The sequence below is a fragment of the Terrapene carolina genome, unplaced genomic scaffold, assembly GCF_002925995.2.
Source record: "Terrapene carolina triunguis isolate 2854851 unplaced genomic scaffold, T_m_triunguis-2.0 Scaffold53, whole genome shotgun sequence".
Taxonomy (NCBI): domain Eukaryota; kingdom Metazoa; phylum Chordata; order Testudines; family Emydidae; genus Terrapene; species Terrapene triunguis.
In genome coordinates, this window is record NW_020664404.1 from 1,540,344 (window position 1) to 1,567,057 (window position 26,714).

Below are 26,714 nucleotides of genomic sequence, written 5' to 3' on the forward strand. Positions count from 1 at the left end.
TCTCTGTACACAGAGAGCTGTTACCCTTCCCTTTATAGTTATGACACTCCTCAATATATGTTTCACTCTATATGCATCCGAAGAAGTGGGCTGTAGCCCACGAAAGCTTATGCTCTAATAAATTTGTTAGTCTCTAAGGTGCCACAAGTACTCCTGTTCTTTTTGCGGATACAGACTAACACGGCTGCTACTCTGAAACCTGTCTTATTTCTAATTCAGATTTGTCTAACTTCAGCTTCCAGCCACTGGTTCCTATTCTACGTTTCTTTGCTAGATTAAAGAGCCCTTTAATACCTGGTATTTTCTTCCTGTGAAGGTCCTTACACACTGTAATCAAGCCATGTCTCAATCTTCTTTTTGATAAATTGAACAGATTGAGCTCCTAATCTCTCAAGGTAAGACATTTTCTATAGCCCTCAAATCACTTTGGTGGCTCTTTTTTCAACAGTCTCCAATTTTTCAACCTACTTTTAAAAATGTGGACACCAGAACTGTAGACACTGTTCCCGAATCAGTGTCAGTGTCATATACAGAGGTAAAAATCACCTCCCTACTCCAACTCACGACTGCCTTGTCTATACATCCAAGGATCACATTCGCATTGCTCATATTCAGTTGCTTATCCACTATGACCCCTAAATCCTTTTCAGTCACAGCTTTCCAGGACACAGTCCCCCATTCTGTAGCTATGACCTACATTCCTTTTTCCTAGTTGGGTAACTTTGCATTTGGCTGTATTAAAACCCATTTTGTTTGAATGGGCCCAATGTACCAAGCAATCCAGATTGCTCTGTATGACTGCCCTGTCTGCATCATATACCATACTACCAATCGCTGTCATCTGCAAGTTTTACCTGCAATGATTTTATGTTTATGTCCGGATCACTGATGAAAATGTTATATTGAACTGGTCCTAGTACTGATCCCTGAGGAACTCCTCTGGAAACGTCTCCATTTGATGATGATTCCCCATTGAGGGCTACTTTTTAAGATCTGTCAAATTTTCCTATTCCTCATCCATTTCACATGTGCTTTATTGATAGTGTATACTGCTAACTTTTTATTCGGGATGTCATGAAGTACCAAGTCAAATGCCTTACAAAAGTCTAAGAATATTACATCCACTCAGTTATTTTTCATCAACCAAACTTGTAAATCTCCTCAAAGAACGAAATCAGCTTTGTTTGACAAGACTGATTTTCCATAAAACCATGTTGACTGGCATTAATTATATTCCTGCCCATATCAGCTTCTTCATTTTTATTTCTTTGCCCTGAATAGATGTCAGGCTGACCATCTTATAGCCACTTGCCATTTTTGAATATTACATTTCATTTGCCTAAAAGACTTGCAGGTCATTTTCTGTTCATCTCTTATGCAAGCTGTCAGTATGCAGCATATTAGACTTTAAGCAAAATGGAGGTAACCAGATTGATTACTAAAAAGAATTCAGAAGTAACTCATTAAAATGGGAAACAAATTTTGTTTGAGCTACATGGCTTACTTTATGAATAATCACTAGGTAACTGCAACTTCTAATTTAAAATAAAAACCTATAAACCACAAACTGCAGCTGCTAACGTGGACACCTTCAAAACTTCAAAAACACATTTTGAGGATTGCATACTGTGTTAAACCAGGCCACTTTCCGGTTATGTTACAGTAAACGAATCGCTTAATGTGCTAAGATAATAACACCACCACCTAGCTCTCATATAGCACTTCTCAGCTCTGACTAGGATAGGCAAATTCCAACTCCCAGTGCTGAGTGTGCGAGAAGCTGCCAGGGTAAATTTATTATCTGGCTCGCTGGATTTTTGTCTGTTTTTTTTAACGTTCTGTTTTGTGAATTTCCTGCGTGAGAGGTGCTGGGGACTGGAGTGCTCCATGCGGCTTTAGAATTGCTGAAGCCCTCTTAGCAGAAATGCATGCCAACCCACCACGGTGCCTCAATCGCTCTCTGCAGGAATCTCCTCCAAGTCCATCTCCATGGCTCACATCATAATTGGCCTGTCATGTGAGAATGCTAACAACGGGACATCCTCATCAAACCATGGTGTATTTTATAATGTGGGCAACTGTCTATTAAAATCAGAATTGAGATCTCCCCGTACAGCTCATCTCTTGCAGACCAAGCAGATAAGCACAGCCTGGCTTCGATTCTGACCAATAAGCTAGAAATGAAAGGTTCTGTATAGAGCTGGTTGAAAAAATGCTAATTTTTTTTTCCAGGGAAATTCAGAAAAATTTTAGTTTTTGCCAGATTTTCTGTTAAAATGTTTGGATTTCAAAAACCATTTTCAGTAAAAATCCTTGAGTTTGGGGGACATTTTTTCTGTTTTACAAACGGAACCAAAACCAGAATATTTTTGTTTGCCAATATTTTTGTTTGATGAAAACCATTTTCATAAAATCAAAGTTATTTGACAAAGCAAGTTCTAACTAGCTGTAGTTCTATACGCTGGGCTAATCTGAAGTGTCTAATCCCACCATGCAATGTAGTATGTTGAGCCTAGGTAAAATTAGTCTAAGAGGAGAGAACGCCTCACTCGCTCTCTGCTTACTGAGAGCACTAATAGCCTCATGTCAAACCCCCTTTGCTTGCAGGGAATTGGCAATAGGAGGGGGAAAGTAGTTTGTGTATTACACAGTTTAACCTTGACACGTTCTATCCTAGCCCATCAATGGAAGCTGAAGAATCTATTAGCTGGCAAAGCCCATATAGTGTAAATATTTAAACAAAAATGATTAAGACTGTCTTGTGATTCTGGGTACCCGGCTTGGTAGTTGGTCTGATTTTCAGAAGTGCTGAGCACCCATGACTCCAAAAATAAAGTCTGTGGGAGCTGCTTGTGTTCAGAATCTCTGAAAGGTCAGGCTCAGTGTGTCTAGTTGAGCATCTAAAACAGGGATCTCAAACTCAAATCACCACGAGGGCCACATGAGGACTAGCACACTGGCCCAAGGGCCACATCACTGACACCTTTTCATATAAAGGTACAAAAGCCCCCCACTCCCTGGCCCTGCCCCCACTCCACCCTTTCCATGAGGCCCTGCCTCGCCCCTTCCCACCCCTTCTCTGCCCCCATTCCAACCCCTTCCCCAAATCCCCACCCCTGCCCTGCCTCTTCTTCGCCTCCTCCCCATAGTGCGTGGCTCCCCGCTCCTCTCCCCTCCTTCCTGGAAAATGCTAAGTGTTGCCAAACAGTTGTTTGGCAGCGGGAAGTGCCTGGAGGTAGACAGAGGAGCGGGGATGCAGCGCGCTGAGGGAAGGGGGGACGGGGAGCTTGGCAGCCAGAGGAAATAACTCCGGGGGGGGGGATGGTGCGGGGACCTTGGCGGGCCGTAGCAAATAACTCTGCGAGCCACATGCCGCCCACGAGCCGCACGTTTGAGACCCCTGATCTAAAATTAGTGGCTTTTGAAAACATTTCCTTTCTCCACCGTTGACCCAGTCAGGGCAGCAGGAGTCTTAGACAAGACCCTAAACAAGTAAGGAAAAGAGCTGTTAATATAAGCAATGTGGCAAAAACTTTTTTTCAGAGCCACTATAGCTTCAGAGAACATCTACATGATGTGCCAGGCAGGTGGCGGAAGAAGGAGATTCCAAGAAGCAGAGCAAAGGCAACGTCTATGAATTAATAAGGATACAAAGTCTCCTGGGTAAAGGAACATGCACAGTAGGAGCAGTCATTAAACCTTTCCAACTATTCAGCCATGCCTGTAGTGTGTTATGGGGTAGTTTTCAGAAATAGTCAACGTTCTTCAACCAAAAAATGAGAGTTTACTGCTCATGAGAAGAAGAGCAAATAACTCAAGTTTGAGCTAGAGACTGATACTGTCAAACTCATCCTGAACACAGCTGTGCCAATGTACTACAATTCTTATCTTCAGCATTAGCTGCTATTGCAGTCCTGGGTCTCCAAACACAGCAGTGCTAATTCACCACAATTCTAATCCGCAGCACTGTCTGCTATTGCAGTCCTGTTCTCCATCCACAGCTCTGCCAATACACCTCAATCCTGATCTGCTTCGCTCCATTACTATCCCAGTCCTTCTATTTTCCGAAGTCCCTAGGTCAGCTAATTCCTCTCTGTTCCAACCTACGTAACCTCCTGCTATCCCAGGCCTCAGGCTAGCTGTTTGAATACAGACCTAGGATCTGGGTTGGGCTTGTATAACCTGTGCTGCTAATTCAAGCAAGTTAGATCAAAGATAGCTCAGGTATGTCCACACAGGCAGTCACGTCTCTGATTGCAGCGTAGCTGTACCCTTAGACTCTATTGAAAATCCCACCCTACACAGTCTGCCCAACACCATACAGGCCCAATTTTCAGAGGTGCTGAGTGCCTACAGCTCCCAGCGGAGTCAATGGGAATCATAGTTGCTCAGAGCATTGAAAAGCAAAGCCCTACGTGAAAATAATCCAGATTACATGAGTCCCTCTAGTCCTTCCTCCCTTCACATTCCCTATCAGAGGAGCCGGTTATAACTAACCTGCATGGCATTACTGGCCCAGCTGTAGTATATTTTTACCTCTAGCTGCATCTTGGCACAGTTCCTGGTACTCTATTACAAGGCACATATTAGAATGATAAGCACCAAAAAGGCCCCTGTATTAAATATGATTGACGCTCAAGCAACTTCATAGAACTTAGCTTATTCTCAGTGAAAAAGGAGCTTCATTAATGGTAGCCATACTTTCAATTTACAATTCCTTAATGTATAATGTAGCAATTTACAGTGGACTTAGGTATAATTATTGTATTACAATGCATTTAAACAGAACTACATACGTATTCCCTTCCCTTCTTAACTGCTTTTCCCGTTTACATGGGGGTTTGTAGTTAATCATTTGATGTGATTATATAGTTATATGACTGACTGTATTATTCATCTATTCTTGCAGTTAATTTATGTATAATCAATGTGTGGTTAATAGTTAAGTTGTAGGATAAGGATAAGGATAAGGATAAGTAAGGTAAGGTTGCAATGTAAGGCCTTCATAGGTTCAGAAGAATCATCCCTATGTTAAGTACATTCTGGTCTCTAATCAATAGAAACTGCATTCATTTTTTAAGTAAGGCTAATGATTTTACTGAGTGCCCCTTTCAGGGTCTCTGGCAAAGGCCATCGCCCCAGTGGACTTTATAGATTTTCTCACTAGCTTGGACTTGTCATCCTGTCTTTTTACTGCATAAAAAGTGCAGTGTGACCAGAGAAATTGAAGTGTTCTCCTACTGAATGTACAGAACGCTGAATGTAGGAGAACACTTCAATCTCTCTGGTCACTCAACAACAGACCTCAAAGTGGCAATTCTTCAACAAAAAAAACCTTCAAAACCAGACTCCAACATGAAGCTGCAGAACTGGAATTAATTTGCAAACTAGATACCATCAGATTAGGCCTGAATAAAGACTGGGAGTGGTTGGGTCATTACAAAACCTAAACTTAATTTCCCCAATACTAATTTCTCCCTACTGTTACTCACACCTTCTTGTCAACTGTCTGTAATGGGCCACTCTCTTACCACTTCAAAAGTTATTTTTCCTCCCTCGGTATCCTGCTGTTAATTGATTTATCTTGTTAGACTGACTTAACACTTTGTAAAGCACCCCCATCCTTTCATGTATTTATACCTGCTCCTATATTTTTTACTTCATACATCTGATGAAGTGGGTTCTAGCCCATGAAAGCTTATGCCAAATAAATTTGTTAGTCTCTAAGGTGCCACAAGGACTCCTCGTTTTTTTTGCTGATACAGACTAACACGGCTACCACTGAAACCTTTGTAATGATACCTTACAAGAGACCTTTTGCATAAAGCATATTCCAGTTACATCATACTCACTCATAAGCATATTTCCATAAAACATATGGAGTGCAACATCACAGTCACTTTGAAAAAAGTTGATGCAGTGTCATGACAAGTAGGGTCCTCCAAATGGGCAACCCTTTGAAATGCAGATGCGATACTGCAGGGGAGGGAACAGAGTCTAGTGGTTAGAGGGGTGCCCAGCAGACAGAATTCTGATCAAAGCCTGGTCTACGTGGGATGACAAATAGAGCTGGTCTGAATGTCAAAATATGCTGTTATGCTGAAACTTCAGTTTGGGTTGGTTTTAAGAGAGATTCTATAGCCTGGTGATATAGCTACTGGCCCAGCAAGTGGGCAATCTAGGTTCAAAACCCTGCTCTGCCTGGTTTAGAGTGATGAGGGATGAAAAACTGCTCTGAATTCAGGCCAGTACCCCCAGGCTATCAAGAGTGACTAACACATGCAAATGTTTCACAAAACCCTTTTGAAAGGTTTTGTTTTCATTCCAAAGCAGAATGAAAAAAATCTGTAACCTCAAAAAAATTGCTGTGAAATTGGATTGTTATCCTCTGGTCTGTTTGAGTGATAAATGCATGACAGTCTATAAAAAGGTTAATGGTAGAGAGTGAGAAAAACAGACACAAGTAGGCAGGGGAGAAAAGAAAAGATCTGTTATGTGAGAAGAGACATGGGAGGGCCATTTGAGAAGGCAGCTTAAGCAGAGAAGGCGGCTCTGATACCAGGAGCCACATTGTGAGAAGTGACAGAGGAGACATATGCTAGAAGGCCCTAGCGAGTTGTTATATGACTGTTTTAATTAACACTCTTCAATTTCTTGTCTTAACCGCTCAATCTCCCTTACCTTCTTGATACAGCAAGTGTATGGAACCCTGCAAGCCAGAGGACCACTGCCGTTGCATGAATGGTACTGATTGACGTTCCAGTCTTTATATTCATCACCTCCACAACAAGAGAACTGTACAAACAAAGAAATTTAAAAATGCATCATAACCAAGTGATAAATAACAGCCTGTTTGCAGTATGATACATATTTGCAGCATTTAACTGAAACTAATAAGAAGGGGATTCCTTATTCATGCTACCGGACAGGGGCCGACTTGGAGGTTCTCTCTGACTCTGTACCACTCAGACTAACACAGCCTCGTCTAATGTCGTCATACAGGAATTTTCCCTAAGTCACGGCTTGAACTCAGTAATTCTGGACCTACACTACAGGAGTCAGGTAGAATATTTTTGGCATGGTCAGTAAGAATTACAGAGGAAGGATAGGAGATTTTTAAGTTCACTTAGTTTCAGGCCAAGTGCAGTATTTACTTTTCTAAATGAAAACAGCTTTCCAGATGACTGTCCGTCAGGATTGTGAGGTTAGGAACAGGCTCAAGCTAGCAAGGCAGCCTTGACGTGCCTGAAGCACTGAAGCAGGACAATAGGAAAGCTCGAGTAATTTTTTAATACTGAATATTTTCAACCCGTCTGTACATGGGCTTAGAGGATACATCGCTCCCCTGGGCATGGCTAGGATTTCAAGAGCTAGTTTGTGGAACGGACATTACAAGAGCTCAAATTATTTCTTGCCCAATAGAGCAACAAATACAACTCAACAGAAGTAGGAGTCAGTTTGCTATGAACAACGAGAGTTCCACAAAGTCCTTTTGGCAGCTTGTTCTTGAAGGCACAATGAGGCTCTATGAGCTGAGGGGTGAAAACATTATGCACTTGCGGATTTTCCTACAGACATTTGGATGCTACAAGAATATGCATTTGTGTAAAACTACAAGGTCTAAAAGACCACTTCTCTGTTCATTTAAAACAGGACAAATGACTGGAGAACATGCAGGAACAATCCTGCCAATGAACAAAAGGGACAGACGATTTGATTCTATAGGTCTTTTTAAACTCTAAGGTAAGACTTTTGCTCTCCCTTTCTTTATAACAGTATCATATGGGGCTTTTTAGTGTATTAGACTGTTACTCTTTGGCCCAGGTGGTTAGCCAATATTTGGGGTCTTTTGGATTGTTTCCATTAGGAGAAGAAATTGATGAAAGAGTCAGGTATTTATTGCAATCCTATTTATTTACAAAGAACATACACAAATTCCTATTTCTCTGAACAGAGTAGGAGTCAGTTTCCTTGTTCACACTCCCAAGCCTCTTTCCAACCAATACTCTGCCTGAAAAGCTCTCTCTCAGGGCCGCGTTAACCATTGTTTCTCTTATTTCCTGGCTCTCTATTTATTTTCCTGCTTCCGGGTGCTTCTGACAGACAAATACAGCTCCACCAAATAATATCCAGCCCCTATATTTGAAATCAGTCTCCAGGGAAAACCCCTCAGATCACATGGCTCAGCTCCTACTCCAAACTTGCGCCATGGTTAGGCTGTGATTTGAGTGGTGGCTTCTGTTGTTTCAGCTATCACTAAACAGAGGAGAATTTAGCTGCTCGCTCATTTTGCCTCAACGGAAGGCTACTATCATGCCAACCAGCTTGAAGTTTGTCAAGGCTGAATCCCCACTCTGTCACTCCAAGTGCAGAAGGTGGGGGCCTGCAAGGATTCTAAAAATTAATACTATAAAATATTAAACTCCCAAGGTTACAGCTTTTCTCTGACCTTGGCTTGGTAAACGCTGCCACTGTCCAAATGCAAAAAAAACCCCTTTGAACCCAGGAAGGAGCACTTGGGAATTCCTCCCTGTGGGGTACCCTCAAGCCCTTTCACCCCTCGGGGAAGAGCTGAGATTGAAAACAAAGGAAATTAGCTGTGGCTATCAGCTAATCAAACAACATGCACAAACCTTTTAGGACACCAAAAATCCAATCCTGTTTTAAAAAAGGTAAACTTTATTAAAAACAAAAAGGGGAAAAATACATCTGGAACTCAGGCTTTTTGCTAGATCTTAAAAGAAACAATTACAAAAATTAAACACCCAAAACAACTTTCTTGGGGGTTCAGCTTAAAGGTTACAAGCAAACAAAAGCATCAGGGGTTAGCACAGAGAAGAGCCACAAGCCTTAAAAAATAAACAGAAATAAACCTGATCCCATCTAGCTAAACATTTAGGTTAACTTACACATTTGGAGTTCAGATAAGTAGTTCTAGGCATGATCTGATGATTTATGATCATACCTGGATTAAAGCTGCTTATAACATGGCTGCTCTGTCCCTCCAGCCCAGAGAACAACAGACAAAGGGAAAGTTTCTTTCCCCATTTTAAAAAGTTCTAGCCTTCCCATTGGCTCTTTTGGTCAGGTGCCCACTTTTTTTTTTCTTTACCTGGGGCCTTTTTAACCCTTTACAGGTAAAGCAAGTAAAGAACAGCTACCAAGAGGGATTTTACAGCTAACTGGCTGGCTGGGTGTCCATCAAAGGGAGTTATCCCCCCCACTTTATTTATCACAAAGTTGGTTTATGATTTCCCATAAACCAAAGATATACTCCCCTGGCAGCCACCCAACCTTCAGCATTAACAACACTAAATGTGAAAACTGCACACTGCACCTGAGTGCTAAATACACTGATTTTCACAAGCAATGACTTTTCATTCTATTTGGCTTCCAAGGACAGTGTTATTTTCATATTGCAGCTTTGCAGAGATTTGTAACAGAAAAAGAATGTGCTGGAGTGAGTTATAATTGCAGATGAAAATGCAAGAAAGCTGCAGAAGGGAAATGTTTTTCAATAAATTACAGCAAGTTTTACAATAACTTTTCTCTTCTCTCCTCCCACTCTAGGGCCTGAGAATGAGATTTCATGGGCTAGTTAAGTGAAACGTAACTCATGATGATCGTCAAATTTATTTGGCTTAAATTAATCTTTTTTAGTTAATTTAGTCTAGAAAGAAATTATTTTCACAAGACTTGTAAGTGAATTTAGTGCTGGTTAAAGGGGCCAATTTGACAGCCCGAGAGACTAAAACCCTGTCTGTATTCACAGGATAGATATAGCATAGGGAGTAGCACACCGGACTTCATCACTCTTTCCTCCATCAGTATGTCTGGCCTCTGAATTATAGGGACCACCCTCTAGGATCAAGAGGACAGGTCGGTCGCCATGACCCAGTAAAAACCTGCAAAGACAAACAATAATAATTGGGACCAGTTTTGGAAGTGGTTTTAGTGATGTGGTCACCCATCCCCCCAGGTCCCACTGGCAATTAAGCTCAAATGAAGTTGAACAAGTCAAAGACGATGACTGAAAATAGTGCATAATTGAGATTCACGGTGCTACTTGTCCTGATAATTGGCCTCTGGCTAACCTGGCCCCTCAGAAGTGCGGTGTAAGCAGTAGAACAGACAGCTGGAGATTGGCAGGCTGGAGAACAGTATAGTAGCTTTGTTTGAGGCAAGTCTGTAATCCAAATCGTAGGCCAACTGTGCACCTTTGGAGACATTTACATTGAACCAATGCTTCTCCAATTAGTATCTTCGTTTCCTCTCTCCAACTCTAACCAATTTTTCATGTTTTCTATGAATATGACAAACAGCAGCTGCAGACTGGGTTGTTTTTTGTTTTTCATTTCCACGTATGAACATATCTATTTCAGCCCAGGAAAAATCAGGCTCGTTCATCTTTCATTCAGGTTGATTTAATTAGAGGCAACTAGGATATGTCCTTTATTTCTTTCCCTTATGATCACAAGCAAGAGTTTTCATTTCATTGTCTTTAATGAATGTATTTCTCAGTTGTCTCCAACACCCAGGCTAGCTGATCCCATTCCACAAAATGCCAATCAGACTCCACTCTCTCATGGTGATTTCTCTCCCCAAGTCAAACTAAATTAGAGATCAGATTTACAGCTAAATAGAAAGTGGTTTTACTTTTTTCATATTCACAAAATACAAAAGAGTTCAAGGAAAGTCACGTTCTGTTCTTTGCAGGATGGAACTAAGCTCACACTCCATCATGTTTATTTAATTGGGATGGAGACTGTTAAATGAGCTTGCTTGTTTAAATTCTTATCTTGAAAGAAATGTCCATTTGTTGCTGGCGGGGAAAGGTGTCAGATTGACAGTCTTGGATAACTGTCCTCTTATTACCCTCCAAAGGCATTGTACAAATAACAGGAGGGCAAGTGTTGTGTCTTTCCCATACTGCCTGGCCAATGTATTCAAGCCTGTTATGGAGAGATGGCCTCTAAAGAAGATACTGAAGTTCAGTCTCTATAGTCCATTTAGCTCTTAGCCTCTCTGCTCAGATTACATGCGGTGGTGAGGAGTTTAATAACTGGTGTGTGTCCACTAGCAATTGGACCGAGACTATCAAATTCATTGCACTCCGGTCGCTGAACAGGTAGGGTTGGTTGTCATTTTAATTAAATGCTATTTGTCCAACACAAAGGGAAACCACGTCCTTCCAATGTGAGTGATGCTGTATTTTAGAATAAGAGAAGACAAACAGAAGAAGAATAAACTGTCCATGAGGGAGCACTGTGGAAGCCTCTCCTGTATAATAGCATCCAGCAGAAAGCAGGCTTCTAAAAGTTTAAACGTGCAGTACACAGAGAACAAAATCGTAAGTTTATAACTACATACATCACAGGTTGGTATAAGCAACATACTTGGTCCCAGTGTAAATCAGGAGTAGCTCCATTGATGTCAGAGTTTACCAGTTATGTCAGATGAGAATTAGGACCACTTTGCATTCAATATTTTACCCATAAGAAGTGTTCATTAAAGTTGCATAATGAATACATAATGAATATAGACATTATACAAGTGATGGAATCCAGAAGTCTAAAGATGGGGCCCAACTCAAATCTCATTTTCAAACATACCAAGACTCTGGGGAAAATTCAGAACTGGGTTTGAACCTTGAAGTTCTGGCCTTCCCCTGATTGATTGATTTTTTTTATCCACATTCTGTAATACTGATATACCTGGTGAGACAGCTACTCATACAGCCTACTCACTTTGCTCCCTTATCCATTTCCAGAGTCACTGTTTTGACTTCAGCTATTTGAAATACGCCTTTGCTGGTATGCTCATGGTAAGCGTTTCCCACCTCCATAAACAAAAGTAACCCCAGTGAACTAGCTGTCCAATCAGTTGTACAATCCGGTTAGTTTAAAAACAGGATAGGGCTCTATCATGCACGTGTCTCCCATCAGCACCACATGACATGAGCGCACATATCGATGACCGAATAGATGTCTGAAAACGCAGACCTCACGGCCCCTTTGGTGCAGCAGAGATTATCATGTCCCAGCGAAGAGGTTACATGGATTGAAACTTTGATTTGATCTCTCACCCTCCAAACCCAAAAGCAGCTAGCTCAGGCCCAGCTGTTTTGCCAACACCCTTCTAACTGAAATTACAAACTTTGGGGAAGCTCAAATTTCAAACATGCTGGAAGTGGTACAAAAGTGGTGCACCTATGAGCCTGGGAGGAAAGTTAAAGGGGGTGAACTGTCCCTGAGAGTGACACTTTGCTAAACTCGGAGTCTGCACCCACGTCTCCCGAGTAGAGCTGAGTGAAATGGATGAATAATGTATTTGATGAAAAAAATGTCGTTTTGGTCGAACCAAAACAATTCCTGAATTTGACACAAATAGTTTTGGCCATTCACAAAATGGCCAAAGGAGAAGAAGATGGGGGTGACTTTGCTGCTGCTGTTCCCCTCCCCCAACCTTTATAACCATTAGCCCAATGATTAGGGCAGTCACCTCGATGTGGGAGAGGCAGGTTCGAATAACCACTCTGGAAAACTGACTTTTTCAATTCACCAAAAATTCTGAAAAATTCCATGTTCAGTTTGATCCAAAGTTTTTTTTTTTTAAAAGAGAAATGTTCAGACCCTCCCAAAAAGATCATTATTTGCCTAGCTCTACTCCCAAGTCCCAGCTGACAGTTCTGACCACTAGACAACACAGCTCCCGATTTCATACTCTGCTGCCAAAATTGGCTGGGGAGCCCTTGTGCCAGACAGTGGCTGTGCGAATTGGGGCCACCTAATCCTGAAGAGAAATGGGCACCATGTGCTGAGAGGCTTCAGGCTGGGATGTTCACAGGTGCCCAAGGAAATTAAGTACCCAACTCCCATTGAAAATTCAGCACCTAACTCCTTCAGAGTCCTTTAAGGGTCTTAGCCTGACATTACAGAGTTTTGATTAGAACATGACTCCCTGCTTCAGGTACAAGGCAGCAGGTTAGTTCTGGTCAAACCCGATGCTATCAGCAAGCAGCTGATCAGGAGGGACACAAGGGTTTTAGATTTCTTAGCAAGAACGCGAGATGAGCAAGCAGATTAGCTGGACTGACATTTTTGAGGAGTGACAATGTGCTGATCCCCGTTCAGTTCCCCAGAGAACAGGTTAAGGAAATATTCTCATGTCCTTAAGATGCTTAACAAGAGATGACATTTGGCAAGTAACAGCTTTCCCCAAGGAATTTCAACCCTGTAAACTTCAGACCTTCTTCTCGCTGACAGGTCAGTGGCAATGATCAACTGTATTTTCTGCAAATATCTCTGGTTCTCTTTCAGGAGAGTGGAAAAAATAGGCTTTTAAAAAAAAAGCAACAGCATATTCCTATTTTCTTTCTTCCCTGGCTTATCCTTAGCAACGCATGCGGTGTTTGAAAGAGATGCTCGTATGTGTTTATGTCCCAAACTTGTGTGCTGTTTCTCTTAATACAGAATTTACTTAAGAGTTTGATCCAAATTAACCCCACCTCATGAGAAACATATCTTCTTCTCCTGCCTAAACAGTGTTTAGATTATAATCCAGACTTCATGGCAGATACCTCTCAGTTGAATCCAAACGCTCTCCAAAGTTTTAGAAAAATTGAGATCTGGACTCCCGAAGTGTCAAAGAAAAGATAACACCATGTTTATCACCTCAAATATGTTCACACAGACTCTGAAATCCAGTTTATAATGTCCATTTTGTTTTAACACACTATTTTTTATACAATATTCTGTTTTGAAAGTTGTATAAAGGTGTTATTGTGATTCTTGCTTTGTATAGAATATTTGATAGAAATCTTTAATGGTTAGTTGTAAATGTACTGTAAATAGCAGATCTTAAATAAAAGGACTATTTTGAGCACAAGAGCCGGCAGATCAACAAGATCTTCTGATAAAAAAACCCAGGTACATCCTTCTGGTATGAGATACATGTCTGGTATAGAGATGAGCTCTCTTCTCAAGTACAAGACTTTGTAAAAATGCAAGGATGTTCTATTCAGGATATTTTAGAGAGAAATAACGTGGAGAGATCTGTTAACAAGAGCAGTAAACGTGGGCTTTTTCACCCCCCTCCTAGCTTCACAGAGAAAAACCTGTTTCAAACTCACACAAAGAATTACAGAAATACTGAAGATAATTTCTTTTAGAGACACTTTCAAGTCTTCTTCATTCATTTACCTTTAAAGAAAACATGTGTAGTTGGGAAATGTTTTGGTTATGACTAAGGGCTTGTCTACAAGATGCTGCAGTGTGGTCTATGGGGGTGCGAATTGTAGAGCATTAATATGTTGCTCGAACTGCCCAGTTTGTGTTGATGTAGGACTACATTAACATGCACTTGGTCCCTTTTAGTTTGTGCCAGCAGGGGCTACCTGGGGCAGTTAGAATGCAACGCATTAGAGCGTTCTACAGTTCACACCCACATAGATCACACTGCAGGATTGTGTAGATAAGCTCTAAAACTCATGTTTCCTTTTAAAAAACCTTGTAGAAACCTTGCAATCCCTTAATGCTTAAAGATGGCATAAGCCTTTTTTGAGATGCATGTTTGCAAATATTTTCTCTAAATGCAAACCGGCGTACAAAAACTTCCTGATACATGTTATGTAAATAGCGAGATGGTTGTATGCGACATAACAAGGTCATTTGATGATAGAATTGGTTACTAATAGAAGCCGCCATTGGAGTATAGGATATTTATATTAATTGGGGTATTAATTAGGTATCTGGCAATGCCTAAGCAACTCCTTACTGAGCGCAAAAAAAGACAAGAATCACGGCTACAAGGTTTGATGTGAAGAAAGGACAATAACATCTTTGATGATTGCCATAGGGCTCTGCCCTCAAGCATGCCCCCTTGTGGCCCTGCAGGTACACTGCACACAGCCCCTCAGGGTATGTCTACACTACAAAATTAGGTCGGATTTATAGAAGCCGGTTTTATAGAAACCGGTTGTATGCAGCCGATTGTGTGTGTCCCCACATAAAATGCTCTAAAGTGCATGAAGTCGGCGGACCGCGTCCACAGTACCGAGGCTAGCGTCGACTTCCGGCGCATTGCACTATGGTACCTATCCCACAGTTCCCGGAGTCTCCGGCGCCCATTGGAATTATGGGTTGAGATCGCAATGCCCGAATGATGCAAAGCAGTGCCGCGGGGGGTTCTGGGTACATTGCGTCAGGCCCCTCCCCCGCCGTCACAGCAACGGCAGACAATAGATTCGCGCCTTTTTACCTGGGTTACCTGTGCAGACAACATACCACGCCAAGCATTGAGCCCGCTCAGCTCAGCTCACCGTCACCATATGTCTTCCGGTGCCGGCAAACGTGGGACTGCATTGCTAAACAGCAGCAGCAGCTTACTGCCTTTTGGCGGTAGACAGTGCAGCATGACTGGTAGCCTTCATTGGCGATCTGGGTGCTGGCAGCTGTGGGGCTGGCAGCCGTGGGGCTGCATTGCACCAGCCCCTTGCCTTTTGGTAGAAGATGGTTTATTACGACTGGTAACCGTCGTCGTCGTACTGCAGTGGCTGTCGATCATGGGCACCCGGGCAGACAATGATGGTTATCAGTCATAGTATGCTATTTTCTGCCATGCGCCCTGTTGGATCATTGCACGTTAGCAGAGTCGTAGTATGCTATTTTCTGCCAAGTGCCCAGTATTGTCTGCTAAGCACCCAGAAGAGGCCGATGGCGATCTGGGTGCTGGCAGACATGGGGCTGGCAGACGTGGGGCTAGATTGCTACACAGCAGCAACCCCTTGCCTTTCGGGCAGAAGATAGTATATTATGACTGGTATCCGTCGTTGTCATACTGCAGTGGGTATCAGATGGTGCAATAGACCTGAAGGCTAACTGCCAAGCGCCCAGTATTTGCTGCCAAGCACCCAGAAAATGCCAAGGGCTATCAGTCATGCTGCACCGTCGTCTTAAGATGTAAAAAATAGATTTATTCTGTATTCATTTGCTTCCCCCCTCCCTCCTGCTAAACCCAGGCTTTTGAGTTCAATCTTTGGGGGGGGCCATTCTGTGTAACAGTTGTTTGTGTTTCTCCCTGATGCAAAGCCACCTTTCTTGATTTTAATTCCCTGTACCTGTACGCCATGTCGTCACTCGCCCCTCCCTCCCTCCCTCCCTTCTTCCCCTGGTCCGTCAGATACTACTTTCGCGCCTTTTTTCAGACCAGACGCCATAGCCAGCACTGGGATCATGGAGCCCGCTCAGATCACCGCGGCAATTATGAGCACTATGAACACCACGCGCATTGTCCTGGAGTATATGCAGAGCCTCCTGGACATGCCAAAGCAAAACCAGGACCAGCTGAGTAGGATGCGATTGCAGCGCGGCGACGATAGTGATGAGGAAATTGACATGGACCTCTCACAAGGCACAGGCCCCAGCAATGTGGAAATCATGGTGTTACTGGGGCAGGTTCATGCCGTGGACCGCCGATTCTGGGCCCGGGAAACAAGCACAGACTGGTGGGACCGCATTGTGTTGCAGGTCTGGGACGATGCCCAGTGGCTGCGAAACTTTCGCATGCGTAAGGGCACTTTCATGGAACTTTGTGACTTGCTTTCCCCTGCCCTGAAGCGCCAGAATACCAGGATGAGAGCAGCCCTCACAGTGGAGAAGCGAGTGGCGATAGCCCTGTGGAAGCTTGCAACGCCAGACAGCTACCGGTCAGTGGGGAATCAATTTGGAGTGGGCAAATCTACTGTGGGGGCTGCTGTGATCCAAGTTGCCAGGGCAATGAGAGACCTGGTGATATCAAGGGTAGTGACTCTGGGAAACGTGCAGGACATAGTGGATGGCTTTGCTGCAATGGGATTCCCAAACTGTGGTGGGGCGATAGACGGAACCCATATCCCTATCTTGGCACCGGCACACCAAGCCACCGACTACATAAACCGCAAGGGGTACTTTTCAATGCTGCTGCAAGCCCTGGTGGATCACAAGGGACGTTTCACCGACATCAACGTGGGCTGGCCGGGAAGGGTACATGATGCTCGCGTCTTCAGGCAGTCTCTTCTGTTTCGAAAGCTGGAGGAAGGGACTTTCTTCCCGGACCAGAAAATAACCATTGGGGATGTTGAAATGCCTATCGTTATCCTTGGGGACCCAGCCTACCCCTTAATGCCATGGCTCATGAAGCCGTACACAGGCAGCCTGGACAGTAGTCAGGACCTGTTCAACTACAGGCTGAGCAAGTGCCGAATGGTGGTGGAATGTGCATTTGGGCGTTTAAAAGCGCGCTGGCGCAGCTTACTGACTCACTCAGACCTTAGCGAAAAGAATCTCCCCATTGTTATTGCTGCTTGCTGTGCGCTCCACAATATCTGTGAAAGTAAGGGGGAGACATTTATGGCGGGGTGGGAGGTTGAGGCAAATCGCCTGGCCGCTGATTACGCGCAGCCAGACACCAGGGCGGTTAGAGGAGCACAGCAGGGCGCGGTGCGCATCAGAGAAGCGTTGAAAACCAGTTTTGTGACTGGCCAGGCTACGGAGTGAAACTTCTGTTTGTTTCTCCTTGGTGAACCCTCCGAACCTCCCCCCCCACCCGGTTAACTATACTTCCCTGCAAACCAACCACCCCACCCTCCCCTACTACCCTCCCCCCTTCGAGCACCACTTGCAGAGGCAATAAAGTCATTGTTACTTCACATTCATGCATTCTTTATTAATTCAGCACACAACTAGGGGGATAATTGCAAAGGTAGGCCTGGATGGGTGGGGGAGGAGGGAAGGAAAAAGACACAGTGCACTTTAAAACTTTAAAACTTATTGCACTGGAAATCATCTAGGCTGGAGTGATTGGGTGGCCGGAGGCCCCCCCACCGTGTTCTTGGGCGTCTGGGTGAGGAGGCAATGGGACTTGGGGAGGAGGGCTGTTGGTTACAGAGGGGCTGTAGCGGCAGTCTCTGCTCCTGCTGCCTTTCCTGCAGCTCAACCATACGCAGGAGCATATCACTTTGATGCTCCAGCAGCCGGAGCATCGACTCTTGCTTTCTGATTACAAGTTGACGCCACCTCTCCTCTTCAGCCCGCGTTTCAGCACGCAACTTCTCCTCTTCAGCCCGCGATTCAGCACGCCACCTCTCCTCTCGCTCATATTGGGCTTTTTTAAAATCAGTCATTGACTGCCTCCACGCATTCTGCTGTGCTCTGTCAGCGTGGGAGGCAGTCTGTAGTTCAGTAAACATTTCGTCACGCGTCCTTCGCTTCCTTCTTCGAATATTCACTAGCCTCTGCGAAGGAGTAAGATTTGCAGCTGGTGGAGAAGGGAGAGGTTGTTAAAAAAGATACATTTTAGAGAACAATGGGTACACTCTTTCACGTTAGATTTTGCTGTTCACAACATCACACAGCACATGTGCTTTCGTTACAAGGTCGCATTTTTCCTCTTATATTGAGAGTCTCCTGGTTTGGTGTGAGAGATCACTCACGCAGTGCCAGGACACAGATTTCAGCTTGCAGGCAGCCATGGTAAGACATACAGTCTTTGGGCTTTTTTAACCTTCTTAACATGTGGGGATGGTTTCAAACAGTACTGCCCTCATTTCCCATACCAAGCACCCGTTTGGTTGGCCATTTAAAATGGGTTTGCAATGTAAAAGGAGGGGCTGCGATTTCAGGTTTAACATGCAGCACAAACCCAGCTAACTCCCCTCCCCCACACACCCAATTCTCTGGGATGGTCACTTCACCCCTCCCCCCCACCGCGTGGTTAACAGCGGGGAATATTTCTGTTCAGCAGAGCAGGAAGGGGCACCTCTGAATGTCCCCTTAATAAAATTGCGCCATTTCAACCAGGTGACCGTGAATGATATCACTCTCCTGAGGATAACAAAGAGCGATAAGGAATGGATGTTGTCTGCATGCCAGCAAACACCGGGACCATACGCTGCCATGCTTTGTTATGCAATGATTCCAGACTACGTGCTACTGGCCTGGCGTGGTAAAGTGTCCTACCATGGCGGACGGGATAAGGCAGCCCTCCCCAGAAACCTTTTGCAAAGGCTTTGGGAGTACATGAAGGAGAGCTTTCTGGAGATGTCCCTGGAGGATTTCCGCTTCATCCCCATACACATTAACAGACTTTTCCAGTAGCTGTACTGGCCGCGATTGCCAGGGCAAATTAATCATTAATCATTAAACACGCTTGTTTTTAAACCATGTGTAATATTTACAAAGGTACACTCACCAGAGGTCCCCTGTGTGCCCTCAGGGTCTTGGGTGAGTTCGGGGGTTACTGGTTCCAGGTCCAGGGTGACAAACATATCCTGGCTGTTGGGGTAACTGGTTTCTCCGCTTCCTTGCTGCTGTGAGCTATCTATGTTCTCTCCATCCTCATCTTCCTCGTCCGCCGAACCCGCTTCCCTGTTTCCAGCGAGGGACTGATAGCACACGCTTGGGCTAGTGGTGGCTGCACCCCCTAGAATGGCATGCAGCTCCGCGTAGTAGCGGCATGTTTGCGGCTCAGCCCCGGACCTTCCGTTTGCGTCTCTGGCTTTGTGGTAGGCTTGCCTTAGCTCCTTAATTTTCACGCGGCACTGCTGTGCGTCCCTGTTATGGCCTCTGTCCTTCATGGCCTTGGAGACCTTTTCTAATGTTTTGCCGTTTCTTTTACTGTTTCGGAGTTCGGCGAGCACTGCTTCATCTCCCCAGATGGCGATCAGATCCCGTACCTCCCGTTCGGTCCAGGCTGGAGCTCTTCTGCGATCCTGGGACTGGGACTGGGACTCCATCATGGTTACCTGTGCTGATGAGCTCTGCATGGTCACCTGTGCTCTCCACGCTGAGCAAACAGGAAATGAAATTCAAACGTTCGCGGGGCTTTTCCTGTCTACCTGGCCAGTGCATCTGAGATGAGAGTGCTGTCCAGAGCGGTCACAATGAAGCACTGTGGGATAGCTCCCGGAGGCCAATAATGTCGAATTCCGTCCACACTAACCCAATTCCGACCCCCTAAGGCCGATTTTATCGCTAATCCCCTTGTCGAGGTGGTGTTAAGAAACCGGTTTAAAGGGCCCTTTAAGTCGAAAGAAAGGGCTTCGTAGTGTAAACGTGTCCAGGCTTAAGTCGACTTAACGCGGCTAAAGTCGACCTAAACTCGTAGTGTAGACCAGGCCTCAGATTCTTTCAATCAACTACCCAGACTGAGGTTAGTTCAAGACACGTACCCTCATTCATGGGGTCTGATTTACTAAGTCCTTCTACAAAGTGTAACTCACTTTGTTAGTTGTGTCAGGTCTCCACGCTCTGGGTCCACATAAGAATCCTGGTCAGCTCTTGTTCCAGTTCAGGAATGGAGCAGATACATGCTATTGTAACTGAAGGTACTAACAGCTTCTACTGTGAAACACCAGTGTACTTAGACCATGTATTTCAAGTGAGGATACATAAACTAATCTTGGTAAATAGAGAGAAACAGTGGGATTTAATTCAGATTTTAAATTCTTAATATTCATTAATTTGTCTGCCTCAAGCCAGCTCCTTGAATGGCGTGTTTTAAGTAACTGATTTCAACACTTGCTTTGATTTCATAGAATTTAGTTAAGATTACTCACATTGCCTATTTATAAGCTCTTTATGTTATCCATGATAAACTGAACAGCACTCGCCAACCTTTAAAAGAAAGTCCTTTTCCCCATCTATAAACTGTATCATTTATCTATGATATGTTGCAAAATGTAGCCTGGTCTATACATGATGAATAAGAATTCCCAGTTATCGCTTTGAAGATTGACAGGTCCTTGTCCCAAGATCAGGCCCAGTACTATTAAAATTATTATATAGTTGGGGAGCCCAATGTGCACAGGTGCAACACTCACACTATAGGAACTCATCTATACTCCCAAATAAATAATTTATGAATCCATTTAGCAAAGTCACAAACACTCTAACTCAGTAAAGTAGATGTTTATCCTGTGGTCTCTCTATCTTCCAGAAGCTGGTGGTAGCTCTTGTTTCTGTGGTTGGCTGATGTCATTATGGACAACATTCCCTCTTACACTTAACTTCCAGTTCCCCAAAACTTATGGGTTACCTAAGTTTATCTATGCCAAAGTTGGTAGGCCTCAAGCATGAGGCTAGATGCTGAAGCCCATGTCTTACAGGATACAGGCCTGTAGGTTCCTTGCATTACTGCTGAATAAAATAAAGCAGAATAGAATGCAAAGCAGTGAATAGAATAGAGGTAAGCTAGCCCACTGGGCTACAGGAAGGACTCACTTCTAATTTTGGGGAATGATACTCTGGTTGTAGTTTACTTAGAGATGTGTCCCCTCTAGGGTAGACCCCACTTTTAAGGTTTAATCTCTGTTAAAAGCTTCCACAGAAGGGCCTCCGGAAGTGATTAGAACTGAAGTCACCACTGTTTGTGCCTTGTTTCATTTTGCTTTTACTCCCCCACCCCTTTTCATTTAGTCATAGTTAATCACTGTGATTGCTATGCTTAACTGTTGGGTGCCCTAAAGCAGGGAAAGAACCGCATGTGACTGACAGTGGGAGTCACATCCCGGAATTGGCACTGAGAGAGACAATTGCTAAGAACTGGCCCCCTGCCATTTCTTGTTTCTCTAGATTACACTTTTTGGGGGGTAAATTTTTTGGAGATAAAATTACTTGGCACTCAGCAACTTGAAATCTCCCTTTCTAGTGCACAGTCCCAAATGAAGCTTTCTTGTGCATGCCTGTTCTGCTGGAAGAGTTTATATCGCTACAATGCCAAAAGTCTTACACGAGGACGAATGTTGGAAGAAAATCTGGTGTGGATTCTTCATGGCTGCATTTTCTAGCTCCTTCAAAGTGCTGGTCAGGATCTTGGAGGGTGTTCTTCCCTGGGAAGTTAGATATATTCTTAGCTATTTATTGTGCCAGTATTTACTTCTCACAAGACACCACACACTTAAATGTGTTTTTTAGATTTGAAGGAAGCATAAGAGCTAGTTTTCATGTTTTCTTTCTTGCTACACTTTGATGGAACCCAACAGATGTGGCCTTAGGGGATCACATTATCAAAAATGATCCATGTTGATGACAGGCAAGGTATTGTAGATATAAGAAATCTGATAGTGGTATTACAATCCTGTCTTCTAGATGGTTGTTAGCGTGTGTTTGTTAAAACAAAAACACACATCCCAGTGACAGACTCATGGGATAATGAGCAAGATTGGTGAAAGAAACCTTTCATCTTTTTCTGAGAGAGACTAAAAAGAAGAACATGTTTGCAAGAGAAACACCCATTTATAGGCAAGCAGTGGGCCTGAATTTTCAATCTAAAGAACGGGACACAAAAAAATGTCTTGTGTTTGCAAACAATAAATCTGAGCTAAGCAGTTAATTTGTTTTACACATTTTTCCATTTGTTTTTAATGAACTATTTTTCAGAAAAGAACCACAAAGCAGGGGGAGGAAATGGCTCTAGTATGCCTAAGAGACTGACTTCCAGTGGTCCAAGCCCCTCAGGCTAGGTCTACACTACAGGCGAGGGGTGCGATTCCCCGGCTCATGTACACATACTTTCACTAGCTCTCATCTAGCTAGTATGAGTATAAATAGTGTGGGGGAATAGGCCTGGCTGGCCTCCCTTGCACCGATCAGAACATCGGCGAAGACTCGTCATATAGGCCCGCCCTGCAGGCCACAAGCCTGAACTAGGCTAAGTGACACAGCCTCCGGCCAAACTCGGTCAAGGGTCATGACCAAGGGGGGGGGGGCAAGGAGGGAAAGAATAAAAAGCCCCAGCAGCAGCACCAATAAAATATGTTCATGGCTGATGAAATATAATAACCGCTTGTGTGAAGCAATAGGTAACTTTAGCTGAATGCAACCTGACTAAATGCAGCTTCTCCTTTGGGTGATCTGTGACACCCCGCCCCCCCCATGATTCCAGCTAAATGCAAGGTAGCCAATCATGGTTCTCTTCTGGGTGCTCTGTAACCTCCCCAATTTTCTAGCTAAATGCAAAACTAGCCAATTAGATACCTTCTTTGAGCGTCCTGTCAACACTCCCCGGTACACTGACCGTAACACCGCGGAAGGTACTATGCACCCTGCCGAGACTATACCCCGAATGAATGCCAAGCACTGCCCATATCGGAAACCACCAAGAAGCCCTCCACTCAATATGCACCCAATTCTCGTAAACTGATAGGGGAGGTATCGGGAAAAAGGAACAGACCCCAACTCTTATTTCATGCAAACAGGGCCAGCTCTAGGATTTTTGCTGCCCCAGGCAGAAACAATTTTGGCCGCCCCCCCCTGTTTTTTTCTTACCCCACCCCCGGCCCCGCCTCAGCTCCGCCCCTTCCCCAAATCCCCAGCCCTGCCTCCTCCTCCCAGGCTCTCAAACCTGGGAGGGAGGGAGGAGGAGGAGCAGCGGAGCGCGAATCAGCTGTTTCGCGCGCGAGCGGCAGCAGCGGAGGTGAGCTCGCGCGTCCGGGGCACATTTTTAGGGGCGGCATTCTGGCGCCGCCCATGCTGCCCCTAAAAATGTGCCGCCCCAAGCACCAGCTTGTTTTGCTGGTGCCTAGAGCCGGCCCTGCACGCAAACGACGTATAATTTGTACTATGCTTGTGGTTTGAAGGAATAAAAGCAGCCTGCGTGCTGTGCTAGGTGTGGTAGTTTTCGGACTGCTACCCCAACGCGTTGGTATGTATTGCAATAAACTGGCCTCAGGCTTGAGTCTGTGAACTAAAATCAATGCGTGGGTGACTTTTTCCACAACAATAGCCATGTAGCTGCAGTAGCACAGGTAGTGTCAGTCGAGATACGGCTTAGCTGTGCTGAGTACAAACAGGTATGTGTATATGAGCAGAGGAAGCACACCCCTAGCTCGTAGTGCAGACATAGCCTTAAGCACTTCTGAAAATCTCCCATCGTAGGTGGTTTGGGGAGGAGGCTTTAAATCAGGACCTAAGAGTTCGATTCCTGGCTGTGCCACTGAGAGACGTGCTATATGATCTTGTGAAAAAAACTGTTAGCTCTCTGCGCCTCAGTCTACCCATTTGTAAAATAGTTATTTTAATACCTATCTTATAGGGGAGTTAGGAGGCTTAGGGCAGGTGCACAAGCAGAGTTGTACCAGTTTAATTTTATTTTAATCCAGTTTAGTTAAACCAGTGCAAGTGTGTGTAGACACTCTTATTCAGTTTACATTAAATTGATTAGGAATATGTTAAAGATAAACTGAAGTAAGGGCTTATCTACACTACAGAGCCTTTGCTAGTATGACTAGGATGGCAAAGACCCTTAGTGGAGATGCAGCATAACAAGTTCTTTTGCTGTCATAGCTACACTACCTCCCTGAATGACATCAGATACACTGGCAAAAAGCACTCTTTTGTCAGTATATTTGTGTCTACACCGGGGTTGGGTGGAAGGTTGCTGGCATAACTATGTCAGCTAGGGAGTGTGATTTTCCCCCCACACTCCTAGTCAACACAGCTGCGCTGGCAATACTTTATAGGGTAGACCAAGCCTAACGGCAAAAGAAGACCCACGGCAGCGAATCTCAGAGCCCGGATCAACTGACTTAGGCCTGGTCTACACTAGGAGGTTATGTCGAATTTAGCAGCGTTAAATCGAATTAACCCTGCACCCGTCCACACAACAAAGCTATTTAGTTCGACATAGTGATCTCTTTAAATCGATTTCTGTACTCCTCCCCGACGAGGGGAGTAGCGCTAAATTCGACATGGCTATGTCGAATTAGGGTAGGTGTGGATGGAATTCGACGCTAATAGCTCCGGGAGCTATCCCACAGTGCACCACTCTGTTGACGCTCTGGACAGTAGTCCGAGCTCGGATGTTCTGACCAGCCACACAGGAAATGCCCCGGGAAAATTTGAATTCCTTTTCCTGTCTGGCCAGTTTGAATCTCATTTCCTGTTTGGACATCGTGGCGAGCTCAGCAGCACTGGCAACGATGCAGAGCTCTCCAGCAGAGGTGACCATGCAATCGCAGAAAAGAAAGAGGGCCCCAGCATGGACTTATCGGGAAGTCTTCGATCTGATCGCTGTGTGGGTCGATGAGTCCGTGCTTTCGGAGCTGCGATCGAAAAAACGGAATGTGAAGATCTACGAGAAGATCTCAAAAGCCATGACAGACAGAGGATACAACCGGGATGCAACGCAGTGCAGCGTGAAAATCAAGGACCTGAGACAAGGCTACCAGAAGACCAAAGCGGCAAACGGACACTCCGGATCCCAGCCCCAGACATCCCGTTTCTACGAGGCACTGCATTCCATTCTAGGTGCGGCCGCCACCACTACCCCACCACTGACCGTGGACTCTGACGATGGGGTATTGTCGACGGCCGCTTCCTTGGAGATGTTCGCAGACGGGGAAGATGAGGAAGGAGATGAGGAGGACGAGGCAGTCGACAGCACTTACAACGCTGATTTCCCCGACAGCCAGGATCTCCATCACCCTCACGGAGATCCCCTCCCAAGGCGTTAACCGTGACCCTGAATCAGGGGAAGGATCAGTCGGTAAGTGTTTTAAACATGTAAACATTTATTTTGAACAGAACAGGAATTGAATATTAACAATGGGTTTTTCATGATTACTTTGCCCTAGGTGCTTAACTTTTTAGTCCTTGCCAGTGCAACTACTGCAAAAGTATCTCAAAATGTCCAGTTTTTCATGATTAGTTTGCCCTAGGCGCTCTACTTTTTAGTCCTTGGCAGTGCAGCTACTGGAAAATTATGTCAATATGTCCGGGGATAGAACAGAAATCCTCCTGGGACATCTCCACGAAGCTCTCCTGGAGGTAATTTGAAAGCCTTTGCATGAGGTTCCTGGGGAGAGCGGCCTTATTGCGTTCTCCATGGTAGGAAACTTTTCCGCGCCAGGCTAGCAGCAAGTACTCCGGGATCAGTGCCTCGCACAGCATGGCGGCATACGGCCCTGGTTTTTGCTGGCATTTACGCAGCATGCGGGCTTTCTCTGTGTCCAAAATCCTCCTCAGAGTGATATCATTCATGGTGACCTGCTTTAAATTAGGGGAATGTTAGTATTGGGACTGATTGCCTGTTCCTTTACATAACTGTAACCGGCAGTTTACAGCCGCACGGTGGAGGCGGGACAGGGGCAGCATACAGGGATCTTTCCCGGGGACAGCCGCGAGGGGGGTGGGACAGGGGCAGAGTTCATGCTGGCCGGATTGCTGGCAGCAGGAACTGGCCAACGCTAGGGGCATAGCTTTGAACGTGAAAGGAGGGCACTGCTATAAATTAAGCTTTCAGCAGTCAAAAGTCTACGGCTTACCATGTCCGCCTGCTACCCGAATTCTGCTGTCCTGCCCTGCTTGTGTGATCTGTACTCCAAGACCCCAGGCACTGAATGGGAAGGCCGAAAATTCGACCTTGTCCTGAGTGCGTATGTGATAGGTGCTGTGCATGGTCTTGTTCACAGAGAAAGACTATGTTCATTGTTCATAAAAATGTATCTTTGTGAGGAATTCACTCTCTTTTCCCCATCCCACAGCTGCGAGTGTCTCCCAACATACCCCGGCATCCCCCTCCCAGAGGCTGGCGCAGATTAGGCGGCGAAAGAGAAGGACACGGGACGAGATGTTCTCCGAACTTATGGGCTGCTCCCGAGCCGAGGCAGCACAGCAGACCCAATGGAGGGAGAACATTTCGCAATACCAGCGATCACACAGCGAACGGGAGGACAGGTG

The 26,714-nt window shown here is 44.8% G+C and overlaps 1 protein-coding gene across 1 annotated transcript in view; it reads right to left on the reverse strand.

Annotated features, from left to right (window-relative positions):
• LOC112114429 (tetraspanin-15-like) overlaps positions 1 to 26,714 on the reverse strand; it is a 201,036-nt gene that overhangs the window by 64,658 nt on the left and 109,664 nt on the right. The window contains exon 6 of the mRNA XM_026657379.2: positions 6,682 to 6,795. Within this exon, the coding sequence (XP_026513164.2) occupies positions 6,682 to 6,795 (114 nt within the window). The remainder of the gene's footprint in view (positions 1 to 6,681; positions 6,796 to 26,714) is intronic.